This window comes from Ruditapes philippinarum, unplaced genomic scaffold (genome assembly GCF_026571515.1).
Source record: "Ruditapes philippinarum isolate M1 unplaced genomic scaffold, ASM2657151v2 ctg6029_1_1_1_1, whole genome shotgun sequence".
In the NCBI taxonomy this organism is placed as follows: Eukaryota; Metazoa; Mollusca; class Bivalvia; order Venerida; family Veneridae; genus Ruditapes; species Ruditapes philippinarum.
Genome location: NW_026852070.1, coordinates 20,220 through 35,903, shown reverse-complemented (window position 1 = coordinate 35,903; position 15,684 = coordinate 20,220). Strand labels below are relative to the sequence as shown.

The 15,684-nt window shown below is 34.9% G+C and overlaps 2 protein-coding genes across 2 annotated transcripts; one reads left to right on the top strand and one right to left on the bottom strand.

Annotated features, from left to right (window-relative positions):
• Window positions 1–1,419: 1,419 nt before the first annotated feature.
• LOC132748325 (membrane primary amine oxidase-like) lies at window positions 1,420–3,950 on the top strand. The gene has a single exon (XM_060737910.1). It carries the CDS (start codon window positions 1,653–1,655, stop codon window positions 3,939–3,941), a length of 2,289 nt encoding a protein of 762 aa, XP_060593893.1. The 5' UTR covers window positions 1,420–1,652; the 3' UTR covers window positions 3,942–3,950.
• Window positions 3,951–9,781: 5,831 nt separating this feature from the next.
• Window positions 9,782–15,119, bottom strand: LOC132748322 (probable palmitoyltransferase ZDHHC24). Its single transcript, XM_060737898.1, has 2 exons — window positions 14,740–15,119; window positions 9,782–13,205 (listed from the first exon to the last, which is right to left on the bottom strand). Exons 1-2 carry the CDS (start codon window positions 15,011–15,013, stop codon window positions 12,622–12,624), a joined length of 858 nt encoding a protein of 285 aa, XP_060593881.1. The 5' UTR covers window positions 15,014–15,119; the 3' UTR covers window positions 9,782–12,621.
• Between the last annotated feature and the right edge of the window lie 565 nt (window positions 15,120–15,684).

Genomic DNA, 15,684 nt, shown 5'->3' with positions numbered 1-15,684 from the left:
TTAAACAACACAGAATGTTACAATCTCATGAATTCAAGACTTCATGCAACTTATGTGAATAGGAGATGTTAACTAAATGTTAACGATTAAACGGACATGTCAATCCCATATTTGATAGCTTAATCATAAGTTCTGTATTTTCTGCAGAGGCGACTAGGCAAAGGTTCATATCCTAATATCAAAGCTATGTGGCCTTTAATTTATTTCTATATATGAAAACAATTAAAAGTTTAATACTATGTTAGATTCCTTAGTCATGAAATAACCTCCAAGCAAAAAATAATTATGACTCCGCCCTAGGGTTGGATTTCAAGAACAAATCTTTTAGATCAGCCATTGATTTGGGTTGGATTTCTACCCAAGGTGCATACTCTATACATGTATATGATTTTGTCACAGTCAACAATGCTTCTAATAAATACATACAGCACTTCTATTAGTAAAATATACTGGAAAGACTTGCAGGACTGAGCCAGTTTTGACCACATTAAATGTTTTTGATAAAATTTAAACAGGTCCATTAAAAGAACTGCAACAAAGGAAATACCTTAAAGCTGGAAGCAATGTAGTTTTTGAAAAGAAAATTTTCTTTACAGGGACTCTACTGGGGTTATTTGACATGACAGAACTGAAAATAATTTTTCCATATAAATGTTGCATTTGATGTAGAAAAGATCTGCTAGGGCACTAAAAAGAGAAAGATATGCAAAATATAATCCAAAAATATACTTAGAAATAAGTTGAAAATCATATTTTAATGTTATTCTTGGCCTGATTAAAGTGAAAAGCCTTGCAACGTTTTTCAATTTTGTGTCATTTTTCACATTCAGAATAATAATTTAGGAAAAACAGAGTATGCCAATGATCTAAAATTTTGCACACAAGTTTTTGGTCTAGACCTATATCAAATGGTATATTAATCTCGAAAAAATAATTTCCAGTCTGTCTTGTCAAAAAAACTCAGTGAAGTCCCTTTAAGCACTCTATGTACAGGTGAGAAAAGCATTTAAGACCACAAAGATTGTCAGGATTTTATTTTAATGTAAAACATTCCAAGGCAAATCTAGAACATAAAATACCTTAAAACTTTCAACCACTGTTATTAGCATATTAAAACCTGTCAAAAGTGTACATTATTTTGCATAATTATACTTTTTTTTGCTTCATTACTCACAATTTGAATAAATAAGAAACAAAACATTGTAACCTTTATTATACCTTTATTATATCTTCACACAATACCATGTAAGACTTGAAGCAATACATTGTTACACTGTTCTTGAAAAAAGAGGTAGCATTTTTTTGTTTTGTTTTTTCCCCTTTCTTTTTTTGTCATGCATTGTATACATGCATATTTCAACAGTATTAGGCAACAAGAAACATTACTATGGTTATTTTATTTTATTTTATTTTATGCACATAACCAGACTTCCGGTCCATGGACAAACTCAACAGAGGCGTACTCGAAGAAACTTCACAGAACAGGTTCTGGTGCTAAGCATAAAACGAGCAATGGGCCATACTGTGTGTTTGCCGTTTTATGTCCCATCGTTTTTGTCATCGGTATTGCTTTAGGTATTATAATCGGGCGTTTTGCTCTTCCGCGTCCAAATCAAATAAGTCAAAATATTGCAAAGCAATCCGGGTCGTTCATGATGAAACAAACTACGCTTTCACCAACCACTGCTCAAGAAACAACACAAGTTCCTATACAAACATCGGAGACAAACGTAGAAGACACGTGTGTATGTACGACTGTGGCACCGGAAGAAGTCACTACCGAAAATTCAGGTGACGAATGCAGAACGTGCCCGACACGAAATCCAAACTTATCGTCTGGAAATGAAACTAAACTGTCGTTGTTCGCGCCATTAACTATTGAAGAGATAAAATTGACTTTAAAAGTACTCGAGGTTCGCGGATATATATCTCCTGAAAGTTATTCTTTGGCAGAAAATAGGGCAGCACACGTGTCTTTATATCCGGTTAAGAAGTCGCATGCTCTTGATCACCTTGACAACGGCGGTCCTTTTCCGGGAAGATTTGCTCAAGTAAATGTTGCTCGTGGAGCAATTACTCCACCAGATTTCATGGAATACAAAATTGGACCATTGAACGAAACTTTTCAGAACATAAAAGTAGAACAAAAATTAAGAGATGGAGAAGTTCATTTTAACCGACGTCCGTTTGATGCATCTGAATTTGGAAGTATTATGAGAATTGTTTCTATAAACATGGGTGATATCAAAAAGTTATTGAGTGAAAGTTTCGGCGGTGCTACATATCCAAGAACTGTGGGTATACAATTCGGCATGTTACCCTCCGTTAGTGAAAATGACCGATTGTCAACGGTGTTTTTATATCTTAAAATGAGTGGTTATTTAACAGTAAGAATTCTTCCTATTACATGTATTGTTCATCATCCGGGCACTAATACTTCTCAATGGTACGCGTCAGATTTTTACTATGCGTCACAGGGGCCTTTCAGTTCTTTTAAAGAAATGCAAATGTTATACAATAATGGATCATTACGAAAAGTGTCGTACCCGAAGTCGTATTATTCAGATCATTATAACGAGTTTGGTCTTAATTTAAATTCCTCATTGCCGCAGAGACCTTTATCCCATCTTCCACCACCAAGAACCTACGAACCTAAGGGACCAAGGTATACAATAAAAGGGCATCAGGTAGAATGGATGGGCTGGCAATTCGAATTTAGTTCTAGTCCAATGCATGGGCCGGCGATATTCGACGTAAGATTTAAAAATGAAAGAATAGCATATGAAATATCTTTACAAGATGTGACGCTTATTTATTCTTCACAGACGAATGGGGCAGGACCACCGACATTGTCCGACACAATGTTTTTACTTGGCAGTTACAACACACCAAGGTTCGGCTTGGACTGTCCAGACCGAAGTTCTTTACTCCATGCAACTAAATATATGTATGGCTATCCCCAGGATATGAAAGCCGCGTGTGTGTTTGAAGCAGACGGTCAGAAAGCTTTATGGCGCTTTCAGTCAAAAGGTTTGGCTGACCACCATCTGATAATCCGTGCATCAATGAACCTTGGGAACTATGACTACACTCTTGAATGGAAATTTTTCCTCGATGGAAGCTTAGAAACTCTACTCTCAGCTTCCGGTTTTCTGTACGGTGCATTCTGGGACCCCAACGATCCTTACCTCGGCGTTGATAAAAGTGCTACTCCTTTCGGATATAGAATTTCGGACTTCCAAATTGGTCCTATTCATAATCATAATTATTTATTTAAAGTAGATCTCGATATTTTAGGGACAAATAACAGTTTTCAAACCGTCAATTGGCGGGCAGGCAGTGCACTCGAAGCTTTCCAGTCACGTGCTAATATATCTGAAAAACCAGGATTTTTCTACTTCAACAATACACGATATTTGCAACAAGAACTTCACGAATACGAAAAAACATTTATAACGAACCCTCTAAAACCGAAATATTTTACAGTTGTCAACGAAAATGAACGTAACTATTGGGGCAATTTACGCAGCTATAGAATTATACCATATTCAAAGTCAGTGGAAATTTTAGAAGAACATATGATGTTAAATGCATGGGACGATTTAAAATACATGCTGGCAGTTACCAAACACAACGATAGCGAACAATATGGAACCACCTCGTGGTATGACCTTACGCATCCAGATCAAGCCATTAAAGGCGTAGGTCGATTTCTAAATAACGAAACTATACGGAGCGAAGATCTTGTTGTTTGGGTTAGTGAGAAGTTTTTTCATGCGCCATCATCGGAAGATTTACCGATGACATTGTCGGTGCCCAGTGGCTTCATGCTAAAACCGTACAACTATTTTGATAGGACGCCAGTATTTGATGTCAACGGACATTATTCTAAGTATACAGAACCCTATGTGATTGAAGAATGTTACGAAAATTTTAAATAAAATGTTATTCTTTTTATTTCATGTTTTCTTCATGTTTTCAGTTTTTGTTTTTTTTTTTTGTTTTTTTTTTTTACTTTTTTCTCTTTCTTTTTATATTCCCTCCATACAACCATACTCACCGTATCACATGTGATCAATTTATTTCGATGAAACAATATTGCTTTCAAAATTGGTATGATGTTCTGAAGATGGAAAATTGTCCAGATTCCAGTATCCACGTCTCACATGTGACAAACTAAATCAAACATTTTTAAAGCTCGGTGGTCCATTCAACAACGATTTACAAACATACCGGCCCTCATATCCGTACGCTCTTGTCCCTTTCCGTCAAACTTCGGATCAGCCTTTACCATTAAACTTCTTATGAATAATAGCCGCACTTTTTTGATTGGCAGCTGACATGTGCAACTATGTCGTTGAGGTGTTTTGACTATAAATACGGGCATCGAGAGATTGATCTCCTCATAATTCTGTACTATATACCCATACAACTAGAGTTAATTGCCCCTATATTTGAGCCGCGTCACGACAAACCAACATAATGGGTTTGCGACCAGTATGGATCCAGACCAGACTGCGAATCCGCGCAGTCTGATCAGGATCCATGCTGTTCGCTTACAAACCCTATTACAAGTAGAGAAACTGATAGCGAATAGCATGGATCCTGATCAGACTGCGCATAACCGCAGTCTGGTCTGGATCCATGCTGGTCGCAAACCCATGCACTAAGTTGGTTTTGTCATGGCGCGGTTCATTTGTCACCGGTATACCTAAAAGAAACGTATACCTCGCACATTCTTGCTGTGTGGCCAGTTAATATATTTTAGCATTTTCAATTTAAAATACATTTTCTTAATGGAAATAAGACACACGAACATGTATAATTATTGTGAAATAATAATCTGTTATCGGGTTTAATGGTACACCAGCTACGTACGTTACACTGTAATTACATTTCCCGCATTGCGTTTTGATTGCAATAAAATATCTATTACTGTAATTGATTCATTTCAATATAAAATGTAATAATGGGAATGTAATGTTTAATCAAAAATCTTTATATTATATGAAAAATTGGGCTTTCAACTTTCTTAAGTGTTTTTTTTTCTTCTTTCTTTTTTTCTGTGCACATGCATATACCTACTGACATGTTTTAGTATAAGGACGCTTACGGTCTTTCTATTTATTTAATTCATTCAAGTTATTTCTGTGCACATATTTTTATTAACATCTTTAAAATACCTTCCGAAGAAAAGAATTTGTAACAGAGTATATAAGGCAGTGTATCAATCGGCGACATTGTTTCATTCGTGCATTGTTAAGAATTTTATTCTGACAGCATTTACTATCGAAATCAAATGTGCCTGCAGTAAATTGACATATTGCATTAATTAATTGTTATTAATGTCGTACTATAATTAACTTAAAACCAAATCACGTAACATTTGTGATTATTCTGCAGTTTTATCACAGGGTTTACTAGTGCTTAAATAATAAAATAATTTCTTACAACGTTAAATATCTTAAATGGAATCGTTGTCCCATTCTAGACAAAACCATTCATCATTTCAGGAAATATTTCAAAATACATGTATGTACTGACTGAAATACTTTTTTGCTTACAAATTGCTATTTTTATTACAAATAATTTCCTATTTAGCGCTACTTTCTTCAAGTTAAAAAAATATTTAATATCCTTTAAAACATATATACATCTCATAATTACGGAAGAGCATTAGTGCCAGGTGTATGTTTTTTATTAACTCGAAATTTCGAGTTACTAACTCGAAATTTCGACTTACTAACTCGAAATTTCGACTTATTAACTCGAAATTTCGAGTTACTAACTCGAAATTTCAAGTTACTTATCTCGAAATATCGAGTTACTAACTCGAAATTTCGACTTACTTACTCGAAATTTCGACTTATTTACTCGAAATTTCGACTTACTTACTCGAAATTTCGACTTACATTGCACGACTTTCATTGGTTGCCGGTGAAAGCAAGGATTTAATTCAAGATACTTTCTTTCGTGTGTAGCTGTTGCACATTGACAGAGCACCTTTAACATTTATTTAACAGAACAATTTTATAGGGTCAAATTGTCCACACATACTGAACATATCCTTCGCTTTTTTGTGGAGGGGGGGGGGGGGTAAAATCACACTTTCCACATTTCTGTGTTAACCGGGTGTTTCTTTTTCTTAAGCACACATACAACCATCATGTGGAGAAACAACAAGTCCAAAACCCACTCTATTGTAAACTGTGCAATATCATGTGTTAAATAAGTTTTAATTGGCATGTATAGGCCAGTTAGTCTGTCACGTTTCTTTATACTAATAATGTTTTTGTAACATTATTCATTATTTACTAATACTTTGATATTGTGTTGATAAAAGTTGATAAAAGTGATACTTGTTGTTATATATATGTTGGGAATAATATAAAAGCATCCGATTTTACAAGAAATATAGTCAGTCCAACAATTTTGACAAAGGCCTCAGCACGCCCTCTTTGGCCACGCCGCGATACTTTCCTCAGATGTCCCACACGTGAAGTATAGGATCGGTTTTTTACAGGGATGAGAAGAATATGAGTAGTGAAAAGATATGTTCGAACAGATGGGATACAATACAACGTCTGAAGAACGCCTGAACGTACAAATTAAAGGAAGCCTTGTTTTTTTAGGTCGGGTGTGAACATGCCATTACTAAGTTTATGTTAAATTTCAATAGTTTTTGTCCAGGCAACCGTTTCTCCAACTCCATCGTTCAAAGGCACTGCCTACTATATCTTATACCATCTAACTAATAACTTTGGCCATTCTTGTAATGTTAATAAGTCGAAATTTCGAGTTACTAAGTCGAAATTTCGAGATAAGTAACTCGAAATTTCGAGTTAGTAAGTCGAAATTTCGAGTTAGTAAGTCGGAATTTCGAGTTAGTAAGTCGAAATTTCGAGTTAGTAACTCGAAATTTCGAGATAAGTAACTCGAAATTTCGAGTTAGTAAATTGAAATTTCGAGTTAGTAAGTCGAAATTTCGAGTTAGTAAGTCGAAATTTCGAGTTACTAACTCGAAATTTCGAGTTAATAAAAAACGTACACCTGGCACTAATGCTCTTCTGTACATAATTGCTCTTTTTATAAAAGAAAAATGTTTCTTGGGCATAATATCTTAAGCAATGTACACACATTTATTTTGATGAATTTTTCATAAAATCGACGAAGACACTGTTAGACGGTCATGCTGCGACTTTAAAGCTTTACTGGTAGAGGAAGACCTAGGGTGCCTAGGATTCGAACCCACTGTCATGAGGGGTAAGTTGTTCAAAGTCAGCCAACTGGGTTACAGAAGGTCGATGGCTCTACTCGGGTGCCTCTCGTGCAGTTGAAGGTCTCCTCCAACATTTCTAGTACATGCCTATAATTATATAAAACATTAAACACTTCATAACATAAAATTTGTCCATCTTATTGCTATTTGAATCACACACTTCCTTCAAAATATTATATTCTAGATTAATGACTCGGCCACAGATCCTCATTCGTCAACAAGAAACAAGAAAACATATAATTATAGCAGTGAAATATGATAAAATGAAAAAAAAAGAGGATAAATTAATTAAATGTCTTGGGTTAAGTACTGAAGAAAGTACGGAAGACCGTCAGAGACATTTTTATCAAATCAATTTAAGGCCCATTATGCTAAGGAATGGCTTGTAATTCGTATTTCTCAAAATGGTTTCAAAAGTTACTCATTGGTCAGTTACCTGAACCATTTTTTGCTTCTGATGCTATTCAGCAATTAGTTTAAACAGAATTTATTATAGTTTGATTGTATAAGAATATATAAGCGTGTCACTGTGCATCTAGTGTCAAGATTTTTGCTCAAGGAAACAACCACTTGGCCCTGATGGGCTACCTATCCTTGGATTACTAGCCCAGTGAGTGTATAAACCCTACGGCCATGCCAGAACTTCGTACGAGTTAAGAATTTTGTATAGAAGTCAATATTCTACTTTATTATATGCTTTTTGGTGGTTTATGACATCTGATATTTCACTGTTTGAAACCATGAAATTATCAATTTGATATTTTTCACTGTTTTGAATTAAAGCCCCTTACGTTGTTTCAGTGAAATGCCAGCGTGCACAGTACTGGAAACCAACTTAATGACGTGCCGTCGTAAATGACGTCACGTTATTATTTTGGGCGCTTTTCATTTAGAATAATGTAAAATTGTCTTTTTAAACGTTTCTTTGCATATAAGAAAAAGAAAATGTGTTTAGCTTAGTGCAAGATCGAAATATATTTCACCTTGTGAACACCAAAATTTCATATTTATAATTATCATAATTATTATAATATATCTTTTGGTGCTCACTCGGTGAAATATATCCCGATCTTACACTGAATTAAACAAATATCCTCTATAAACTATTTATTTCTGACGCACAATTAATACCTTTAAACAACACTGAATGTTACAATCTCATGAATTCTAGACTTCAGCTTATGTGAATTGGAGATGTTAAATAAATGTTAACGCTTTAACTGAAATGTCAATCCCATTTTTGACACCATTATCATAAGTTCTGTTTTATCTGCAGTGGCCGACTAGGCAAAGGTTCAAAGCTATGTGGCCTTTATTTTTTCCGTAGAAGAAAACTACGGTATTCCGTTTGGACAATCGTGATTTTTTATTTCTTCCCTACCCGTGATGCACGATGATGAAAACGCGATGGTACGATGATGAAATCGCGATGGCACGATAGCACGATGGTGAAAACGCGATGTGACATCGTGTTTTCACCATCGTACCATCGCGTTTTCACCATCATCGTACCATCGTGTTTTTTTACCATCGTACCATCGCGTTTTCACCATCGTGCCATCGCGTTTTCACCATCGTGCCATCGTGATTTCACCATCATACCATCGCATTTTCATAATCGTACCATCGCGTTTTCACCATCGTACCATCGTGTTTTCACCATGGTGCTATCGTGCATCGCGGGTACGATCACGATTGTCCAAACGGAACACCGTAGAAAACAATAAAAAAGTTTACTACTATATGAGATTCCTTCGTCATAAAATAACCTCCATGCAAGGAATAATTATGACTCCGCCCTAGGGTTGGGTTTCAAGAACAATCTTTTATGATCAGCCATTCGATTTGGGTTGTATTTCTACCCTAGGTGCACAATCTATGACTTTGTCACACAGCCATGCTACAAATAAATCTATTAGTAAAATATGTAAGCTGGAAAGACTTGCAGGACTGAGCCAGTTTTGACCATATAAAAATGATTTCAATAACATATTTTAAGAAGTTCATTAAAAGAACAGCAACAAAGGAAATACCTTAAAGCTCGGGGCAATGTATTTTTGACAAGAACATTTTCTTTAAAGGGACTCTACTGGGGTTATTTGACATGACGGAACTGAAAATAATTTTTCCATATAAAAGTTGCATTTGATGTAAAAAAGATCTGCTAGAGCATTTAAAAGAGAAAGATATGCAAAATATAAACCAGAAATATACTTAGAAATAAGTTGAAAATTGTGTTTTAATGTTATTCTTGGCCTGATTCCAGTGAAATACCTTGCAACATTTTTCAATTTTGTGTCATTTTTCACATTCAGAATAATAATCTAGGAAAAACGGAGTAAGCCAATGATCTAAAATTTTGCACACAAGTTTTTGGTCTAGACCTATATCAAATGGTATATTAATCTCGAAAAAATAATTTCCAGTCTGTCTTGTCAAAAAAACTCAGTGAAGTCCCTTTAAGCACTCTATGTGCAGGTGAGAAAAGCATTTAAGACCACAAAGATTGTCAGGATTTTATTTTAATGTAAAACATTCCAAGGCAAATCTAGAACATAAATACCTTAAAACTTTCAACCACTGTTATTAGCATATTAAACCTGTCAAAAGTGTACATTATTTTGCATAATTATTCTTTTTTTGCTTCATTACGCACTATTTGAATGAATACAAAATGAAACATTGTAAACTTTATTATATCATTTACACAATCCCATGTACATGTAAGACTTGAAGCAATGCATTGTTACACTGTTCTTGAAATAGAGGTAGATTTTTTTTGTTTTTTTTCCCCTTTCTTTTTTTGTCATGAATTGTATACATGCATATGTCAACAGTATTAGGCAACAAGAAACATTACTATGGTTATTTTACGGGTGAATTGATGATGTCATAAAAATATAGATAGTTATTCTTCAATAAAAAATTATGACATGTAAACATTAGAAGCTACATGTATTTAATTTGATATATATCTTGATATTTTGCTTTTGATATATTGATGCAAACTTTTCCATCTATGACAGCACTAAATTACAAACATTTACATTTGTATTACCTAACATTTATTCAGACAAAGCTATATTTTTCTAAAATTCCAATACCCAAGTTGGCAACCACTGTCTCTGCGGCCCAATGTTGGAGCATGATTAAGTATCACTATTATTTTAAAGTAAAAAGAATAAATAAAAAAATGCTTTTAAACAAGAAAAGAACAAGAGGGCCATGATGGCCCTGAAGTCGCTCACCTGTATATAGGCCCCCGGAGCGGGGCCAGTTTAAACCCCAGGGCTTTTATTTGAACAGACTTGGTAGACACCCATTAGAAGAAGTTTCATGCTAAACATCTAAGGTCTAGCTTGTCAAGTTTTTTCTTTACACATATAGTTAAAAAGAATGACACACATGGGGCAGGGCCAGTTCTGACCCCAGGGCTTTTATTTGAACAATCTTTGTAGACACTTACTAGAAAATGTTTCATGCTTAATATCTAAACTCTAGCTATTCGGGTTTTTTCAAAGAAGATTTTTAAGTTTTTGCTATACACATATAAGGAAAATCAATGCCCCCGGGGCGGGGCCAATTTTGACCCCAGGGCTCTTATTTGAACAAACTTGGTAGACATCCATTAGAACATGTTTCATGCTAAATATCTTAGCTCTAGCTCTTTGGGTTCTTTAAGTTTTTACTATATGCATATAGGGAAAATCAATGACCCCCTGGGGCGGGGCCAATTTTGACCCCAGGGCTTTTATTTGAACAAACTTGGTAGACACCCATTAGAGGATGTTTCATGCTAAATATCTTAGCTCTAGGTCTTTGGGTTCTTTAAAACAAGTTTTTAAAGTGTTTACTATATGCATATAGGGAAAATCAATGACCCCCTGGGGCGGGGCCAATTTTGACCCCAGGGCTTTTATTTTAACAAACTTGGTAGACACTCACTAGAAGATGTTTCATGCCAAATATCTAAGCTCTAGGTCTTTGGGTTTTTTAGAAGAAGATATTTAAAGTTTTTTCTTTTGGTTGCCATGGCAACCAGAGTTCTGCATGGAATTAAATTCTTTGAACAATTTCCAAAGGTGACCACCAAAGGAACATTCCTGTGAAGTTTGGATGAAATTGGCTTAGTGGTTTATGAGGAGATGTCATTTAAAGTAAAAGTTTACGGACGGACGACGGACGGACGGACGCCGGACATAAAGCAATCACAAAAGCTCACCCTGTCACTTTGTGACAGGTGAGCTAAAAATGTAAGAAACACTGATTGGTTTCCTGGTGCCATTTTGGCACATCAAAAAACATTCAGAAAAAGTAGAAAAATTATTTCTTGACACAGTGATCTTAACCCTGACCGCTTCCCAGAGTTCAATGCATTGTAACCTTAAAAGTTATCTGTCAATAAAAGGAGCCTTGATGAGAAAATATAAAATTCTATAAATTTTTACAAAGGTACAAAAACACAAAAAACATACAAAATATGTCAAGCTACTGTGGCACAAAATCAAATCACAAAAAAAAGACCTAAAAATGTATACAATACAAATTTAAAACAGTTGCTTTGATAGTTAAATTTACAGTTGATTTATACAAAAATTATTATCTAAAAGGCACTATTTCCATAATATTACTAAACCAGCAGTAGAGTTTTCTTAATGAATAAAATCCATTATCAAATAATTTATTAACAATATCCATTATCAATTGATTTCTTAATGAAAAAAAAATCCATTATCAATTAATTTCAATATTAATTAAAAATGTTATATAGGATAAAGTGGCTATGTAAAATGTAATATAGGATAATGTGGCTATGAAAAATGTAATATAAATAAATAAAAGTCAGTAAATTGATGAAGTTTGTCATTTGATATATTATAATATCGATATATCGTTGATATACTTTGAAATGAATCAATGAGAGCTTTTACAATAATAGACATAAAGTATCCAGCAATCAAATTTGTTTATCATGAAAACATTTCCGTTGAAACAAAGTTGAAAAAAATCTTACTTCAAAACGGTTTGCTTCAGTGTGAAAATAAAATAAAATTATCAGACAAAGTCATGCATTTCAAACTCTTAACATAGCTCAATAACAATTTAACAAACTGGTGACAAATAATTGTTCAATATACTCGCTAGTCTCTAATATTATTCAGATTTCTAAAATATACTAAAATTCACTTTAATTCAGGCAACACAAAAAAATGCCATTAAGAATACACCACACATAGATATTAATACAAAATTGATTTTTTTCTATATCAAAACACTTTACTTATGATTTTGTTGAATTCTTATATGTTAAAGTTACCTCCCTTGAAAAAGGTAATTACTATTTATAAATCTTTTGGAGCTTCATAAACACTAGCTAAAGGAAATTCTAAACCATCTCCGGGTAGAGGAGATGGTAACCAAGGTGATAACCACCCCACTCTCCAGTTTTCACCCATCACAGCTCTCACGTTTTCTTTCCATCCCAAATCATATTTGAGTACATTATGCGTACTCTCATGCGTTATCTGTCCTCGATAAAGATTCTTCAAATGGTATGAAAGTAGTCCCGTCATTGCACACATTGCAGCAATGCACAGCAGCAAAATGGCCGATAGTAGCATCTCATTGAAGGTAACATAACCTATAACCCAGGCAAAGAATGGAAAAATGAGCTTGAGTAGTGACAAAGGAAACCATTCAGTTCCCACTATAGTCCAGGCAATACTGATATTCATAAAAGTTGCATACCAACCCGCAAGGGCATTATAAAACAACAGCATCATGTAGTAACGATGGTTTTTGTGCCCTACACAATTCCCAGTGAAAACACAATGATGATCTCGGCGAAGTACGCATGTTTTACAGGTGTAACAATGAAATGATCTAGGTGGCGCATTACATTCACATATATGGCAGAACCTCCATCCTGAAATGAGCAAAATCGTCATATAATTATATGGAAATGTCATATATATGGCAAAATTTCTATCCTAAAATTAGCAAAAATTCATCACATATATGGCAGAATCTCTTTTACACCTGAAATGAGCAAAAGAAAGGATCAAGCCTTAAGAGCTGCACACCTCCAGATGAAACTCATTACGCTCCGGACACGGTTTGGGACCCCCCCCCCCACCCCCCGCACACTCCCCCCAGTGTGAGGCAGACCTGGGATTTGTGTGTGACACACCAATCCATCATGGTGAACATTTGTATCCAATTATTTTGTTATCCCTCCAAGAATGAGCTAGATATAAATGGGACAAATCTAGACAAACGCACAGACTGACAGACACACATATGCCAAATTGCCAAAAGCGCAAGCAGACTCCACTCCACAATTAAAAAATCCTCTGACCACAAAGCAATAATACTTCAAAGCATTAGCAAGATACAGCACCAACAAATTAATCTTAATATTTTTCTTTGACCTCTTGTGACCTTGACCTTCATTTTGAGTGGGACAACTCAACTCAACATGGAGAACATTGTGCATAGTTAAATTAAAATCCATCTTTGTATATAGTAGTTATACTTGCAAATGAATGTTTTATTTTGTTATTTGACCTTTGACCTTTGAGTCTGACCTTAACCTTTAGCACAGACACCTGAATTTGCTTCACACACTGCCTTACTTTGTCCTGAGTTATATAAAAATCCCTCTATGCATGTGATAGTTACGCTCTGAGCACAGGTTTTGAGCTCCCCCCCCCCAAAGTTTGACCTTGACCTTTAAGAAACCGACCTGGGTTTAGTGTGTGACACACCAACCCATCATGGTGAACATTTGTACCCAATTATTTTGTATGCCTACAAAGAATGAGCTAGATGTAACCTGACAAATCCAGATGCATGGATGGATGCAAAAATACCAAACTATACGCCAAAAGTGGCGACTAAGTCCAGCTCACTGCAAGCGGGCTCTACAAAAATGAATTGTCAGGTCTGATCTGAATCAGGGTTCAGCATATAAGTGAGTAATCGTTTCACTCTTAGTATCTAGATATTAAGGCTAAATCCTGGAATAGACCCCGGGGTCTAAACCAGGAGTATATATACACATGTAAGATTCATTCCATTTTCTATAGAGTATTATATACAAGTTTTACTTCTGAAATATATATAGGGGTGTAATCAATGAAATTTCAGATATTAAAATTGAAACTTTAAGCATAAAGTTATTTGTGACCCTTGTCTGAAATTCATTGAGGAAAGCCTACAACCCCATCCCCAATCCAGCAAAACTTTTGCATTGGAAAATGATTAAAGTTGGCTTTTCACAGGTTTTCTTATTTTACCACCCTGTAAGTCCAGCTCAAGAGGCAGAATTGGTGGTTTGCAAATAGCTGACAAGTGCACTACAAAGTAAACACAATCTAAATGATCTTAATCAAAACACATGAGTGACGAGTTTTAAAATACTGTGACCGGGAAGGACTATAGCTACATGTATACTATACCTGGCTTAAGAATGCTGGGTAACATGAGTCCTCGGACACTTGTTTCTGTTGATATGATCTTCCAAAAACTACTCAATGCATTCAAATAGATGACGCACCCACATGTCATGTGAAAATACCACTTCCATGAACTGTACTCATAATCCTCTGTAACAATTTTCGGGAGGACATATAAAAGCTCAAAAAAAAATATTGCATTGATCCCAAATAGTGTAAAAATATAAGCGATTGTATCCGTGGGTGTTTTCGGAAGCAGTCTTTTCCAGTTTGCCATGTTATCTTAACGGATTTCGGACCCAAAAATAACTTATTTCGAAATCATTCATAAGTGAAAGCAGAAAATTATCGTCAATGTTGGTAGACGCTTTGTTACAAAGTGAAAAGGGCAAACACCACTATAGTTATTTCGGGAATTATCATTCGCCGGGCCGGTCCCTTCCGGTCCCCGGTCCCTTTTGACCGGAAATACTATATAACCGGAGAATAGCATCAATATATGCCAGCCTGGCCTAAACTAGTCTTCAATCGATTATTTCTATAGATGTTTCGATGTTTCAATATGAAAAAGTATTCATATAATTATTATTATTTGAAATAATACACTTAAAGTATTTTCGCTTTTAAAAGGTATTTTAAAACATGTTTAAGTGAAAGGATTTATTATTTTTCGTATATAATGAGTTAGTTAATGATAGTTTTATTTTTTGCCATGCGTACATTTTGTACAAAAGGCTGAAGAAATACATAAACATTTACAAAAGTTCACAAAGAAATTACTTTAATAGTTACTTTAATATAATTTGATTGAGGTGGAGACATTTATCATAAAATGCAGCGCAAATAAGACCTTGCTATTAAGTCCGTTTTGAGTAAACGACATTAAATTATCTAATATAAATATCGAAAAATGCGAGAAATTCAAAGATGGATACTTTCGCATTCATT